Source organism: Vanellus vanellus, assembly GCF_965231255.1.
Source record: "Vanellus vanellus genome assembly, chromosome: 5".
NCBI classification, from domain to species: domain Eukaryota; kingdom Metazoa; phylum Chordata; class Aves; order Charadriiformes; family Charadriidae; genus Vanellus; species Vanellus vanellus.
The window spans coordinates 9,043,295-9,059,892 of record NC_138910.1 but is presented as its reverse complement, the minus strand read 5'-3'; the positions used below and the strand labels follow the sequence as shown (position 1 = coordinate 9,059,892).

Below are 16,598 nucleotides of genomic sequence, written 5' to 3'. Positions count from 1 at the left end.
CTTCCCCGCCGCCTACGCGGCGGAGAGGCGCCCCGGCAGCAGGCGGCGGAGCCCGCCCTGCCCAGCTCCGCGCCGCGCTCCAGCCTCGCCGGAGTTGAGGGCTGAGACTGGAAGAAACTGTACGAGAAGCGAGAGCAGGGGGGCGGCTCCCCCTCTCCCCCCCTCCCCAGCACCATGTGATGCCGGCGGAGCGGGGCGGAGATCCCCGCCAGCCGCCCCGCACCGTGCCGTGCCGTGCCGTGCCTCGCCGGCCGCGCTTCGGAGACGGGCAAAGTTCAGCGAGAGGAGCGGACGCCCCGCTCCTGCCCCCGCGCGCAGCCCGGAGCGCGGCCCGCACCGCGTCCAACTAGCGTGGGGCTGCGGCAGCCTCCCGCCGCCCTCTGCACGCCGGGGCGGCTCGTTCACCCCTCCTACGCTCCCCGGGCACCGGCCCCCTCCCCTTCCCCGCCCGCCCGATGCCTACAGGTGGCTGTGGGGGGAGCCACGGGCCGGTCCCGGCTCCTGCAAACGCCCCGCAAAGCCCACTTTCCCCGGGAGGGGCTGAGGGAAGGCGCGGCCCCCGCCTGGCCCCTCGCTCTGACAGCACCGTCCTCTCCCCTCGGACCCCCGAAAGGGGATTAAAACGTAAAAACAGGGTGGGGGGAACGGGCGTGAGCGGCCGCGTACGTGTCGGTGCGGCACTCCCCCGCCTACTCCGCGGACACTCGCCGGGGCTGCGGGGTCGGCATTTCGCTGCCGGCCGTTCCGGAGCTGGCGGCCGTTGGCGGAGCCGGCCGCAGCAGTAAGGCCCGGGGCGCGTTGAGGCCTCTCCGCCGGCGGGGCGGGCTGAGGGGGCGGCGGCCGCTAACGCGGGTGATCGGGCTGAGGCGGCGGCGGCGGCGGCCGTTGGCGGCGCGCGGCGGGCTGAGGCGGCGCGAGCGGCCGGAGCCGTTGGCGGGACGGGCTGAGGCGGCGCGCGCGGCCGGGGGCGCGGAAGGGGGTGGAGGTGAGGGGTGTCCCGGGACGCTGCGGACGGGTGGTCGGTGCTGGAACGGTCTTTTCCGCCCTGATTTAACCCCGCCGGAGGGGGCGACTCGCTCTCGTCTCTCCACCGAATAACCGCCTGTTACTCTGATCGTTTCACAGCCCGATCTGGAAGGGAAGAGTCTGGATTTAGCTTAAATTGCCTCGTTTTTGTTGTTTTTTTTTTTGTTTTTTTTTTTGTTTTTTTTTTAGCGGCCGCGTCGCGCGTTCACCTGACCGATCCCGGTCAGCCGGTGCGTTACTGCCGGGGGACGGGGCGGGGGGGTGCGCACAGCGGCCTGTCCCCTCGGCGGGGCGGGGGGAGGGGGGGGCTGCGCTCACGCTGAGGGTGTCACCGGCCCCTTCCAAAAAGCCCTCTTGAGGCACGGGTACGCAAGAGAATTTTTATTTACGAAAGATGATGTTTCAATGAAAATTTCTTAAAAGTCGAAAAGGACGATGCGAGTTTACAGCGGAAATGACTTAAAATATAACAAATTGCACAAAATATTAACACTGATCATACAGTATTTCGAAGATTAACAGGCATGTGCTAAAGAAACTGTAGAGTCTAGAAATATCCCAAATATATCTAGTTTACAGGTTGCTGTACAAAAAGCAGTTATAAATACTTCACATCTAGAAAAAATACACAGAACCTTTGAAATAGACTTTCCCTTACATATAAACAACCTTTTGTAGAAAAAACAAAAACACCCAACACACACCAATCCCCCTGCTCCTCGATATGTTTGAACTGGTTAGCACCAACGTCTTCTTCAGCCATGTCACCAACAGGAGTTGAGTTCCGATTTTTAAAAATCATTTTAGCAGTTGCAATTTAATTAAAACCAAATGGGGGCTACAAAAGATAACACAACATGGTACATTCAGAAACTGATAGGAAATGAGCCCAGAGGGGGTGGAAGTGGAGAAGCGATGCTGCAGTCAGAAGTAGAGGGCGGTTTGTGTAGTTCTCGTTCCTACAAGGCTCCCATTTGTGTCAGCAGGGAATTACTCTGACCCCGATCTTTCGAAGAGTTATGCAGGTGATTGATGAAGTCAATACCAGCAGTATCAGGCCTCTTAATCTATTAATTTTCTTGCCATGTCAAAAGTCAAAACCTTTTCGAAATAAGAGACCTGTTGAGAAGTGGTAGTAACCGAAATGCACGTTTCCCTGGAACACCTGTATGGAACTGCACTACGAATAAAAAATAAAGTATGTTTTGTAAAAGGGAGTTGAAGAAAGTTTATTACAGACAATTTGGCAGGCTCAGGTTTATGGTAACGCAGTGTTTCTACATACAGTTTTAAGACTAGAACAATTATAAATCTTTTTTAAAAAAATCTACTAACTTTTCTTGTTAATATTAACATCAATTTCTTTAAGTTAGTAATCTGCCATTACAGGAGCATAGCACCAATTTGATATTTATTGCTGTCATTTATCCCTACAAATATATTTTCCCAAGATATTTACAACTGTACAAATATTCACAAAAGTGCAAAATTAAGACTCTTTTCCGTGTAGCCGTCGGTTGTGTTCCACGTTGAGGCTGGCGCACCGCGATGACTGCTGTCCTGCCTTCCGTATTGCGGTGTGGGGACACGTCAGGACACCCTGCCCCAAGTACAGCCATTCCGAGCGACTTTCAACCACCGTCTGTGCTCCCCCCTCGCTCTCGGCAGTCACAGCCCACTGCAAAGTGTCTCTATACATCGTTGGAGCCTTGGCTGGCACAAGAGGAGAAGCTATCATATAGAGAATCGCTCAAGGATTCTAAATTGTCCACGTCGTGCCTACCCGAGCTATTTAAGGAAGCTGCTTCTTTCTTTCCGTTTTCTTCCTTTTGTCCTTCAACCTTGTTCAGACAGTTCTTCTCTTTTTCTAATAAAAGTACGTTATTGCTGTTAAATTTATTGAGAGACTCCAGGGAAATTTTAGATAATCTATTCTGGGAATCCTCTTTTGTTTCTTCAGTTTGCTTCAACTTCTGTAATAAGTGAGGGAAATATTAGAAACATATTTCTTACAAAAAGAAAGTTATCCTACTGTACACCATTAATTTCTGTCTTTCCAAAGTTCACAGGGTCAACAGAAATAGGTTGCTAGATGCTTAAATCTCTGTTATAATTAAATAGAACATTAATGTCCATTTTAGGATAAATCATAACTTTAATGATTCTGCTGACACAAGTAGGACTCCATTTACAAAACAGTTAAGTGCTATTAATGTCTGAAGTAGCAGCTCCCTGGTATGCATGTGTTAAGCATCTCCAGCATCTCCACAGTAATTCATATCTTTGCCTTTAAGAATACTTTGGGGGGGGATGTTTAAACAGGTATTTGTTTAAGTAGAGTTTGGAGTCTGCTAAAAAAAAGGTGCATAGACATGTTCAGAGGAGAAAATAGCATTTTCCATAAATTACAGACGCAAATGAAACTTGCTAGAGAATAACCTCACGCTTTGCGTGTGTAAGCCTATTGATTTCCACAGACCCAAACCCTCTCTAATAGACAAGAAAGCAACAAGACAGGAAATTACACTGAACTGGGCCAATCCCCACAGACCAGAATCAATCAGATATTGGCCAGGCCTACGCGGAGAAGTGTTCTAATTCTGCGGGAACACCGGCCGATGTATTAGCACATTATATTAAAAACGCACAGTAGGATTATACAAGAGTAATTTTATCCCTTTGTTAGCTACTGGTATTTTCAATCAGAGATCTGACCAAGGAGTAGTTAGGGAGCTGCGTAGGGAGCAGTTCAGTAAAAATGACCTGCCGTTCATACACAGGGTGCTTCAAAATCTGTGGAACTAACTCCTCTTACAGATAATATTATCACAGGAATATGAGATAACACTCAGCAATTTACATTCAACATCCAACAACCTCTTGGAGAGGTAAGACGAAAGAAAGCCGAGATATGCTGTCAGAGTGCAAGCCATTCCTCATTGTCGGTGTTGCCATCAGATAGTGAAGACTGAACCAGTAAATTACTGTCAATCCAAGACATTAATATTTTGGTTTAGACAGAAAAGAGATGGTATTTTAAGCACACTGAAAATAAAGCATGGCCAGATGTATGGATGATGTGGGTCATTGCATGCGCAGTTGTAAAGGGTCATTAGAATGTTTCGAAAAATTCAAGTTTCAAGTCAGTCAAATGTTGTGCATGCTGTGCTGCTTATCCTTGGAAATCTTGGGTAAGAGAAAGACAAAATGTTACATGGTTTGATTGCTTGTTTTTATGGCTAGTTAGATAAAAATCGAAATGCCAGTCCAATGACTGTTTATGTTGCGATCTTGTCGTATTTCATAAGCTAGCAATGTCTGGATTAGGTTAGCATTTCTATCAAACGTTTCAAACAAACTTAAGCAAAGCAACAGGATGAAGTCTTGGAAAATGAAAATTTTCTGTTTGGTTCATTAATTAATCTTCAGTCTAAAAGGTTTTAGGGGATGTTATGTTAGATTCTGATTTTAGATGACAGTTAAAACTAAGGTTTGAATATCTGTAATTACAATGTTTTTTAAAATGGAGGAATATAACCCTTGGTAACGGGAACAAACACAAATTTAGGACCCTTCAATAGAAATTCTCCACAATTTCAGCTTAAAATAGTCTTCCCTTTGTCCTCATTTAAAATATTATACAATACTACTGAAACAGTTGTTTCACTTCGCTGTAGGCCAGATGAGAAAATTCTCAGATGTGGCATCAATAACATACATATTAGCACTTTTTGCTCTTCCAGAGTACTAAACCTGAAATAATTTATTGTATGATAGACTAAATGATTTTTCTTTGTGTATGTTTTTTCCCACTTCACAGCTTTTCTTTAGATAAATTGAATGTGGCTGCTGAGCACAGACTTGGGGCTGCAAGAACTCAATAGTGCTCTTAGTAAGGTCTATGATAAACATTTTATCGATTCAAATGGGGCCAATTTCAAGTCCTGGGTAGGAGGAGCAGAGACACCTGGAGTATTTGCTGCACAGGGCAACCCAGGTGAAGTATCAAAATGAGAGCAGGATCTTTGGCTGGCTGAAGGGTAGATTTAAACCGCAGGACAGACTGGAGTGAATTCAGTGGTATATTCTGAATATACGTAGTATCAATAATGTATTATACCCTACAAGCACAACCTAGATTACAATCCTACTTTAATCATGCCCTAGTTTGTAACTTAATATAAGGCTATAAAATATATTTGAGAAACTGCAGGGAACAGAAGTATTCTCTACAAATTTTAAGTAAAATCATTGAATCAAATGAAACTGAAGTGAAGCCCATCAGTGAAACCCACTGGCAAAAGATACACAGAAGTAGTGAACAGTACGATACATCAAGAATTAAAGGAAAAACTAATTCTAAAAGTTGTTGTGGCAAAATTTATTTCCGAAATAGAGATAGAATTCAGAAATAAGTTATGGATATATTTTGGACATACAGTTGTCCTTTTTAGATGTCTTAATGCTCAGTTATAGCCTTTTGTGGAAAAAAAAAGTCTTCTTTCTTTGACACATTACTGCACTAGTATGGAAATATGCAAAGGTAATGCTCATGTCATGTAGACAGTAATACCTTGCATTCTTTCATTTGATGTAGGCGTAATCTGTTGGGCTACAATACACTCTTTCAGGCATAGTATTATACTAGGAGCTAGGGCCATCTATTGCTAATTTTATAATTAGGTAATAACGTGGGGTCATCTGGATGGGACTTTCGGTAGAACTGTACTCAGATATCAGATGTACGATACGTACAATATGATGTTATCTCACAATTTCATTAGTACGGTTGCACTTAAATCCATTCATTTTTCTGTTAAACTGAAATAAAAATATTTTTGTAGTTAAAAAATGAAAATAGGATATTCTAGTCCTTGACACATGGGAGAAAACTCCATGAACAAAAATAAAGAAAACTTTAAGCAGAGATATTAATGTAAGAATCTGCATAATCAAATATTTTTCTCCCACAGTAATGAATTTATGTACATTCCTAGAGTTGAAAAGTCACTCTCAATTTCTTTAAACTCGCTGTGCCAAAACAGATGTTACCCCAAGTTCTTTAAGATTTTTTTCTGTAGTTACTATAGATACAATTTGGAAAAAAATACCAAAGAGTATTTATTTAGATTCATCCTTAGTTGAAGTTTCTTATTTTTCATGGCAGTCACAACAGCTGCTAGATGAATCAACAGGCAAAACCAAAGCAACTATTATTAGAATTTGTTTGATAAATTGTGTATATGGTTAAGTAGTGTCTTTAGTTTTGTTCATGTCGATTTGTTACTGTCTTCAGCAGAGGCACAGATACAACAAAGAACAAGGGTTAGCCCAAAGACATTAGTATTGTGCGTTTTAAAGTAATAAGTTCATTAATGCATTTGAGAGTCACACTAATGTGAACCGGTAGCTCTTCCTGCAGATAGGAACATTTGGCAGCAGATCAGATGCATTTTGTACTCACGAGAACTGGGTGAGATCTGGTAATAGTGTAGAGAGCAACTAATCTCTAGATCATGGGCTCCAATGAAATCTTTCCTATATTAGTAGTGTCTTTCTGCATAATGAACAGGTGGTTTTATCACCACTGGAAAAAAAAAAAGGACTTGATGATTTTGTTCAGCGTTGCTAGAAGAGCCAAGATGGGACCAACAGTACGTTCTTGCTCTCAGACAGGATTCTTCTCAGAAGTAATACTTAAAGCCATTTCAGCCTGAAAGTATCGACTTTGCTGCTGACTATTCTGCATCTGTTCTATGAATAAATCAGGTGTCTGCTCCATTCAGTGTGGTCACTTATGTTTTCCTAAGTATTAACTTCAGGAAAAGAAAAAAAAGGGTTTGATCTAAGCAAAAAGAAAAAAAAAAAGGCCCAGTGTAGAAAAGGACTGTGATTTTCACATTGCCTCTGTAAAAGCATCATCCCATCATCCTAAAGCAGATCAATGTATAGCTTGTTTTACTTACGCTAACTATATTTTTGTGTAGAAAATCCATACTGTTATAGCCTTAGGGTATGAGGGTTGTTCTACTTTGTAAGTGGAGAGCTTTCCACCCCTGGAGTTTCTTAGCTAGTCGGTACGGGGTGCTTTATACCACCTGAGAGCAGTGACTAGATGTCAGAAGAGGAGAAACTCTCTCTGACATAATGCAGACATTCATCACGAGTCACATCACTTTGAAATAAACTCATGAGTCATGAATCAGAATAATGTTTCCTTGTTGGCAACATCCTAAAGGGAATAACTAAAACCCATTAGTGATATAATAAAATCTGGCATGTCACTTCAAGCACAGCAAATTAGGAAAACAAAACTAGCCTGCAGTTACACTGATACATTATAAATAGGTGTTATTTCTACAGTAATACATCAAATTAGATTATTTTTAAACTTTAAAAATGAGAGGTTACATGCGGGTAGAATGCATTTTCAGTGCTGCGTGATCAAGGACTGGTCACAACTGCAGCTGTTGTGAACAGCACAAAGACTCTGCAGGTCTCATAGGAAGGAGCAGGGAAGGATGGGCTGGATCCCAGGTACAAAGGACCCCACAGCTGTCACGCAGAAAGGAACACAACAGCAAGTCCATTTCTTCTATATGGTAACATGCAGAAGCTCTGATTGCCTGGAGGTCAGGCTATGCTTATAAGGCATGCCGGCTCCCAGAATTAGCAATGAACCATTCTGCAGGATAAATGTATTTTCCAGCTGTCTAAGTTTAGTTAACCAGCACTTTAAAGGGCTCAGAATCAGTTACACACAAGAATAAAATGAACTTTATTTATGTCTCTCATGCACTGGGCAATTTAGTTTTTAGATTAGCACAAAAGCAAGGAGGGCATTGCTTCAAGTGAAGTATAACTGCAAAACACTATTGGGTAAAAACAACTAAATTGCTATGAGAATTAAATATAGATCAACAAAATCAATACTTAATTGTATAACTCGAGGTTTTTCATTTCAGATCTGATCTCTAATAGGAGATACAAAGTATGTTCCCTTTTTATTTTTTTAGTTATTATTTAAAACTTTATTCTGAAGGAAAACAATTTTCTAGATTTTTACCTTTTTAAAAATTGTTAGTTACTTTGTCTGCATATGTTCAAGGTAAACTTGATCCCACAATGCCACTGTTTCTTATTTTAAATTCAGAGTTTTACCAATTTAGATATTCTCTCATCCTATGATTGCTTGGTATTTATGACACAATGGGTCTAAGCGGGCCATAGAGTTGCAGCATTACATAGGTTGCTCATATGTAACCTGTTCAATCGGACATTTTTAATGTGTTCACAGCCTCTTGTAAAATAGGTGTATTGTGATACAGAGCAGTATTCGCATCAGATGGTGTAATCAGAAGTAACATCCCACTGAATTTAGCGGTGTTACATGACCAGTTTGCAGCAGAAAGGTGTAACGTGAGAAGGGTTGGTTTTGAGCTACCAGGTAGTAGCTTTCTATCAGCTAGCCAGGACAGAATGCAATGGGAGAGTCTCTGTGGAAAGTGAACAACCTCCAGGTCTCATTTAACATCAGGTGGACAGGTAACACTCTGCAGTGAAAATAGTTGTACAGTCACATCCAGGAAACTACAAAGGTGAAAGCTGTAACTGCATGACCTCTGCTGTATTACAGCTGAGCTAAAAATGTGATGTTTGAACGTCTTTCTCTTTAAAGCATAACCTTAAATGATAAGTTAACCTTGCTCTCCCTTGTATATTGTCAGAAGCTTTCATCTACTTTCTTGGACTCACAGTAAAATAATTTCTGAAATAATGAATCACTTTTCTTTTTTCTATTTGAGCAGAAATCCCACGATTATTTTGCTGTACCAGACAATGACATTCTCAAAGACACACCATCAGATTTTCAAGATGAACAGCATTTCTTGGGAAAAAGTGCACTGATATGGGGTATTTTTAAGTTCACTAGTCTGTTCAGGAGTTTATAGGAAAGCCATATATACAAAGGTACATATCATCCACTGATGAGATTATGGGTAATGTAACAATGACAACAGAACCAAAGCTTGCCTATGGTATTTAAGAGTATAACAATCTACAAATATATTTTAGTATCACAAGGACAGCATTTCTGATGATCCTGAATTGTAGGTAAATTACCTTAGAGGAAATAAAGCTGATTAGCGTGAACTGTGTATGATTCATAACTGCAGATCTGGACAAAACAGCTATTGCGTAATGAATGGGTGACTGAGGTGTTGAGACTTATGTTGTCTACAGCCTGAATTCTTGCGTGGTTTAGGAGATAAAAGTTAGTTTAGTGAATTGAGCTTTACGCTTTCAAAAGCATAATTTTCATAAAATGATGAGATGACTAGGTACATCCAGCATTCTAATACCAAGAATATCATCCTCATAATTTACAAAGTATATGAATACTTTGTTGATATGACAAGACTGTTTAACCTGATTAGGTATATTCCAACCCTCTTTGAACTTTTGCAGAACTTAATAAACCAGGATTTTCAGGTCCCAGTTTCCAGGTCAGGTAAACCAGCTTTTTACCCTCTGTTCAGCTATGAACTGAATGCCACAAATACGGTTGTTTTCTCGTAGTGCCTCAGAATGGCCACTGGATGCATCAACTATGTGCAGACAGAGTTTATTTAAAACGGAGTAAGAAACTGTAATCCTAAGTGGCAATACCTTGGAAAATGGTCACAATGCCGGTGCTCTGTCAAGTGTGTTCAGAGTTATTAAGAAGAAAAGCAATTAAACACTGGTACTTTCTCCAGAAGGTAAAGCAGGGCCTCACCCTGTTCCCATTGGCGGAATCACCAATTTTGCTTCTCACAGAGGGAATCTACCCACTAAAAGCAATGCTTACTGCAATCAGAGGCTCATCACAAGGCATTAAGGAAGAAATATCCATGATGAGAAAGGAAGCTGATACTCAGTTTTTAGAACCTGATAGACTGAAAAAGAACAAGGCACGCATAGGATACACTTTACTTTTCAGAGATCCCTTCAGCTTTACTTATAGGGGGACTTAAATAACAAAATTGTTCTGATTTTCTAGTGATGGAAAAAATCACAGTGAAAAAAATTCATACTGAAAGGTAAGATTGCTGACGAGGTTATTGAACATGACTTAACCGTTTGAAGTTCAATACTATTTCTTGACAGAATTATGTTGAGAGTGATAACCTACTGGATCGTACTGGAACTATGCAGTCTGAAGTAACTTCACTGTTTCAGTCTTCATTAGACTGTGTTTCACTACACAGCATTTAAGTATACAGAGCTTTGTCCTACTGAATGAAAGTAGTTGTCCTTACCTTGATGAAAGTATGGATGATTGTTTCAATAAAGAAGGGGCTTTATAAAAAAAGGGCTAAAATTTTATCGTAGATTAGAGGCTTGGAGTTCCTTTGTTTGTTTGTTTGTTTGTTTGTTTGTTTTAAATTGGAATACTTACTCAGAACTGCATCAAGAAAGGGAAAAAAGTATAGTTCAAGAAAGATTTTTTTAAATCTTATACAAAATGCGGTTCGTAAAGAGACAGATTCTATCCCACATTACACTGTTGCAAAAAATTCCTCTCAAACTCAGTAAATGCAGGATCGTACTCATACAACATATAATCTCACTGACATTTTCAGTAATCGGGGTCATTCTTCTTTATGGCTGGAACTACTGTTCCTAAGTATTAGCTGTGTTCTTACCTGTCTTCATCTCCCACCTTTGGCTTTTTTGAACAAGACTATTTATTTTGGTAATTACAAAGACACTTATCCTCTCACTCTCCAGTGATGTCTGAGTTCCTGGCCTGTAATGTCTGTTATGTCAGTCACCCAGCATACTGATGGAAAACGGAATTGCACTTCAAGACTGCACTGCAAATGGTAATTGGTAGTGGGTAATGATTTTCCACACTAGTAATCCTCTCTTTGGAGTACTGGACTAGATTCACTTCAGGTTAGCCTGTGACTATCCAAGGTACATGAGCTGACCTAAGGGCAAAAAGACATAAGCAGCAGATAGAGAAGGAGCAATGTTATGTGGCAGCATCAAGAGCAAATCAGCAGTATGAAGAAACCATGCAAAAATAATTCTGTCAGCTATGAAAATTGGGTGGCATGCACTGAAAGGGCTGCGCTGTCTGCAGGGGATTTCAAAGAGAATGAATCTCTGCTGGAAGACCTGCAGAGGAAAGAAAGGGAATGTCCCTTCTTACAAGTTTTAAAGATGATTCAGAGGCCATTTAAACAAACGAGTGAGCTCCACAGCAAATAGTTTTCTCATTTTTAGCCTTTCAGGAGGACAGTTGGGAAGAGACAAACAATCTTTCCAGACACATCAGCCCACCTCTGCATGGCTGCCCATTTAGCCACTGTGGAGGGAGCCTCCATGTTCACATACATGGTGCACACACGTCAGAATGACACATCTTCCAAGTTCTCACCAAGCAGAAATACAGAGGTGATAATTTTCACATTTGGAAGCAGGATTTTCTTTATTCTTAAACAAATCTGAATTAGCATGCTTAAAACCCATCCCAGCAAAATAGTTTATTTTAGGACCCTGAAGTTGTCATTTTCCTTTCCACTCCAGATTTTAATCAACTCTACATATCAGAGATTTTTTTTTAATCTCTAGTGAATCTAACCAAAGCCCATTGCCCTTTCTTTCCGCTTCTGTGACACCCGGCCCCCTGGAAGGCACTAATGAAACCCACCAGGTGTGTCCTCCTCTATAAGGATGTGGACACCACCTTCCCTAAGTGAGGGTTAGGGGATGTGGCTGGGCAATTGTGCCCCATGTTGCCCCAGTAAGTGCTCCTAGAGGCAGCAGAGGAAGAGGTTGTAGCCCAGGTTACCTTCCCAGTAAACCTGATGCAGCCTGAACTACGTGCATACTGTTTTCTGATCCTGTGCAATGAGACTGCAAAAGTTCCTTTGTAATCAGAGAAAACTGGGGCAGGATAGATGCAAATAATGATGCTGGTTACATGACTGCACTTGCCACCTCTTCAGCTGACATTATGATCTGCACAATTTTCAGTGCTGATTCAAGCAAAGCATGAATTGCAGAATGGAAACCTAAGTTTAAGTTATTCTGCCATCAAATCCTACGTAACAGTACAGTTATTTACATGTGCTTTCTAAATTTATGCAAACAATTTATCTTTGCTGTAGGGCAGAATATTTTGAGGGACAGAGGCACAACATGCACAAAAATCTGAGCTAAGAGTTTCAGATATAGGCTGCAGAACCAAATTAAAGTAGAAGGATAAATCCTCTCGCAATTTTTAGTTCATTTCAGTACACCAAGTTGTATCAATAAACAGCCCATAGTATAAGTCAGCTAGAAAATAAATGCTATGAAGGATGTTCCATTTTATGTTGTTTGAATTTGATTAGTGATTAGTCTTGGCGGTTAAACCACATGGGAACAGTAATCAAGGTTTCTCTACTGCGGTTCTGTAACAACTGGAAAACACTGTTGGCTCATGTCCTATACCATGATGGGATATTAACCTAAAATCTAATTAATCTATGAATGAATTACGGTTCTAGAAACATACTATATTATAATCAATTTTAAGTGAGTTCCTAACAGAAGATAAGATGAAGAAAAAGCTGTAAAATTACCAGAGGTTGATAAATTCTGTTTACTATGACTGATGATTTTTATGGATGATAATTTTACAATCCATCAAACTTTTGTCAGTTCAAGAATCGTGCTGCCAAACGTATGCAGTAAATTAATTTTTAAATTTACATATTTATTAAAAATCTTATTGAAAACAGCAGGAAGTAAGCCTTGTTTGAATAATAAAATAACTTATTATTCTACTGGAAAGAAAACAAAAAAAACAACCAACCTTCTATTAAGATGATTTTATAGTAAGGCAATAATTATAAACAGCTACATGAATTAGTTAACCAAACAATTTATTAAATAGCCAACCCCAAATTAATCAAGAATTAAAAAAACCCGTTGGAAGATAATCAAGTAAAAAATGTAATTTAAAAGCTGAGAAATTCATGGCTGAGTTTCAGATGTGCTTGAGGACATGTTTGTTAACTCCGGCCCATCGGCAGGAGCTCCCAGATTCCCTGTGAAAGCATGGGGAGCTGCAGGTGTCTGCCTGTGTGGCTTCCCCACTCAAGGTGCTGAAGAGGAAAGGAGTGTTAGCAATCTTCTCGCACACGTCGCCACAGGAATATGCCCACTGTGATGTGCTGCTGGCTCAGGAAGTCATTCTGACACCCAAGTCTACGTTTATTCTTACAGAATGAGGGGGGATCTTATCAATACTTATAAATACTTAAAGGGAGGGTGCCAGGTAGATGGGAACAGTCTTTTCTCAGTGGTGCCCACTGATAGAACAAGAGGTAACGGGCACAAACTTGAACATAGGAAGTTCCATCTAAACATGAGGAGGGACTTCTTTCCTTTGAGGGTGGCAGAGCACTGGCACAGGCTGCCCAGAGAGGTGGTGGAATCTCCCACACTGGAGAGATTCAAATCCCGCCTGGATGCCATCCTGTGCAACCTGCTGTAGGTGACCTTGCTCTGGCAGGACTGGATGATCTCCAGAGGTCCCTTCCAACCCTGACCATTCTGTGATTCTGTGAGAACAGCAGTCCACTGCAAGAAGGTGTTACGGCTGCACCCTGGGCACCTCCCGATAAAGGCTGAACAAGAACCATAGAAACATCTGCTGAACAAGGGAATAAACAGAGACAACAAAGGAGCAAAGACCACGGCATGTGGTAGGATGTGGCATAACCCATGAGGAGAGCAAGAACTACTTTCCCACCATTTATACGGGGAAGGATGAAGAAGTGTGCCAAAATGGTGAAACTGGGAAGCACGGTGATATGATCTCAGGCAAGTAAGGCACCTGAGAGACCAGCTGAACAGAGTTCTTGGATGTGTCTGCTTGCAAGGCCTCATCTCAATGTTACCCATCAGTTATGTACTCAATGTTACCCATCAGTCACCTTTGACATATTACTCTACTGTGATTCCTGTGCTGTCCATATCCCACAGGCATGCTCCTGGTATCAAAAAAAAACCATTGGAGCCCGGTCTCATGTCCTCTTTTCTTCCTTCCCTGGTCTCACCTCTACAATTCCTGCAGTTTTCTTTGACCACTACCACTGCTGGGGCCAGCCATTCACACTCTTAAAATGCCTACTTTGCCTATACAAAATATATAAGCCATCCTGCCTGCATCCATCAGAAATGAGACTTAACTATACAAACTGTGCTTCCTCGCTCAGCCCTCTCACTCGTCTCATGAATGACCAGGGTCAAGGAACAGACCGTCTCATTTGATGTATGGATTATGGAGTACCTGGTGTATGTCCAAATACTGCAGTATGCCTGGTACCGGAGAGAATCCCTGTCGTTTGAGGTGTCTGCCATGGTTACCAGGAGAAAGCACTATGCCTGTGCCCGTGGTGACACCATCGAAAACAGAAACAGGCTAAGATTAGATTTAATAATTTAGCTAGAGGACTAAAACATATCTTGATGGAAAAAATATAGATTGTAACTAATCTCATGTTTACCAGACAACTCAAGGATACAGTCCTGGGCTGTGACTCAGTAACTGTGTGGGTTAATCCAAAAGGAAATGAGAGAGACAGGGCTGCATGTGGGGAATAGGCAATTCATGTCATAAATGCAGATTGTTGATTATATTCCTGTGCCCAGCTCTAAAGGATGATCAAAAAGAAACACTGTGAATTAAACAGAGTAATGCCGGGCACCAAGATGACCACTGCTGGAGATGCAGATGGAAGTCCCTCCAGCCAGGAGAGTTATGAAGTGTTCAACTTGCCTCCTCACAAAATTAAAGCAGTGATGTACAAAATTAAAGCAGTGATGTACATTTCGATTCATATAAATATAATTTGGCTGTGATCTGAGCGGAATTTTAGTTAATTTATGAGTTTAGATTTGTTTGCTTCATCTTTTAGATACAAGTATGTCTGTTTCTGGTCATGAGAACCTCCATCCTACCTTGTGGTTCAGCCAGGCATACAAAATGTCTCTCACTTGGATCTGGTAGGAGGCATCAGTAGCTGCAAACTCTCTGTGAGGGGCACAGCCTCAAAACAGAAAGCAGTCCAGGACAAGTGTGCTGGACAGACCTTTGCATCTCCACCTTTGCCTTCCCTGGATACCAGCAAGGTTCAGGTGAAGCAACTAACAGGATCTAAAAGGCTGGTAAACATTTGTGCTGGGTCCACCTGGGCTGTAAAAGTCCCCTCTTAGAATGCGAGGTGTTATTTTGACAAGGCTTTGGAGGCTTCTTCAGAGAAAGGAAGCACAGTAAAAATATATAGTGGGAATCCCAGTTCTGTGGGGTCTCACCGCCCTATTTGGCTGTGAGAAAACCTTTATTGGGAATGATCAAAGAAGGAATTCTGTATGAGGAGCCAGGACAGGCTCCTGTTCCCACAGTGGACTTCCTGCAGTGACAGAACAATGTAGTATTTTTTGTATTGATTTTGCTACAATTTCTGTATAAATAAAGAAATGTGTACATGAAGTGATAGCCAGTCACATGAATGGATTTGTTGGACAAATGCTTTAGAAGATTTACTGACCTCAGCAATACAGAAGTGCTACTGCAGTATTAACACTGCAAACTGTTGTGAGATACTGGCAATACAGAACACGTTCCTATGCCTAAAATACAGATTATAATATTGTTAATATAGTAGGCCACTAGGAGGACTAAAATACAACTGGAATTCATGCAGACAGACTGTAGAGCTAACATGGACCCATTTTCTGAATGACCAAAGATGATACAAACAGGAAACTTGGATAAAAATACAGAACAAAGCAGTTCCCAGGCTCTATTAGCGAATGACTAATTCGAAAAGCGTTGCTGAAAATGAATAGGCATTTGATATTTACTGGAATAAAAAAAAAATTCTTTAAAGTGCAGATTTCCTCGATATTTTAGATTATTCAGGATTCAAATACTTGTAAGAATGGAATAAAAATTCCCTCCGTGCGCAGACGTTGTTAAGAGCCCTGTATGGACAGCAGGACTGCTGAAGGCGGTATAGTTCTGCTCATGCAATACTCTTTGCAGCATCAGGGTGTGAATTTGCTTCTGACATTCTGAAAATTCCTCAGCAGAGGGGCGATGTGTTTGTGGTTAGACCTTGGAATGCAAGATCCCATCTTGAGTAAGAATGCTTGATGAGAATATTAAGTGATAATGATTATTTGCTTAGCACTGCTATGGGGCCTTCAAAGCCCTCAAAGCAGCCTGCTAACAGCACTGGATTAAATTCTAAATGCAGCTGGAAGGTATTATTTATATTCTTTATTTAAAAATGGGGAACTTAATAGCAAGAGAGGTTTAGCAATTTGGACAGTCAGCCAGAACATCACCCTGATCTCCACAGTCCTGCACTCTTAACTGCTAAGCTTTTTGTCACTATTCGGATATTTATTTTTTCCTTTGCAGGCAGAAGATTCTCTGTGGAAAGACAGAGGCCTGTATTGTTCTCCTCACTAGAGAGCATCTGAAATGCTCTTCAACATACAGGACCTGGCATTTTATCCAG

General features: G+C 41.5%; 1 protein-coding gene across 1 annotated transcript in view; it reads right to left on the bottom strand.

Moving 5' to 3' along the window:
- Positions 1-2,717: 2,717 nt before the first annotated feature.
- NCKAP5 (NCK associated protein 5) overlaps positions 2,718-16,598 on the bottom strand; it is a gene marked incomplete at both ends in the record, with an annotated part of 382,055 nt that continues 368,174 nt past the window's right edge. The window contains one exon of the mRNA XM_082484353.1: positions 2,718-2,999. Within this exon, the coding sequence (XP_082340479.1) occupies positions 2,718-2,999 (282 nt within the window). The remainder of the gene's footprint in view (positions 3,000-16,598) is intronic.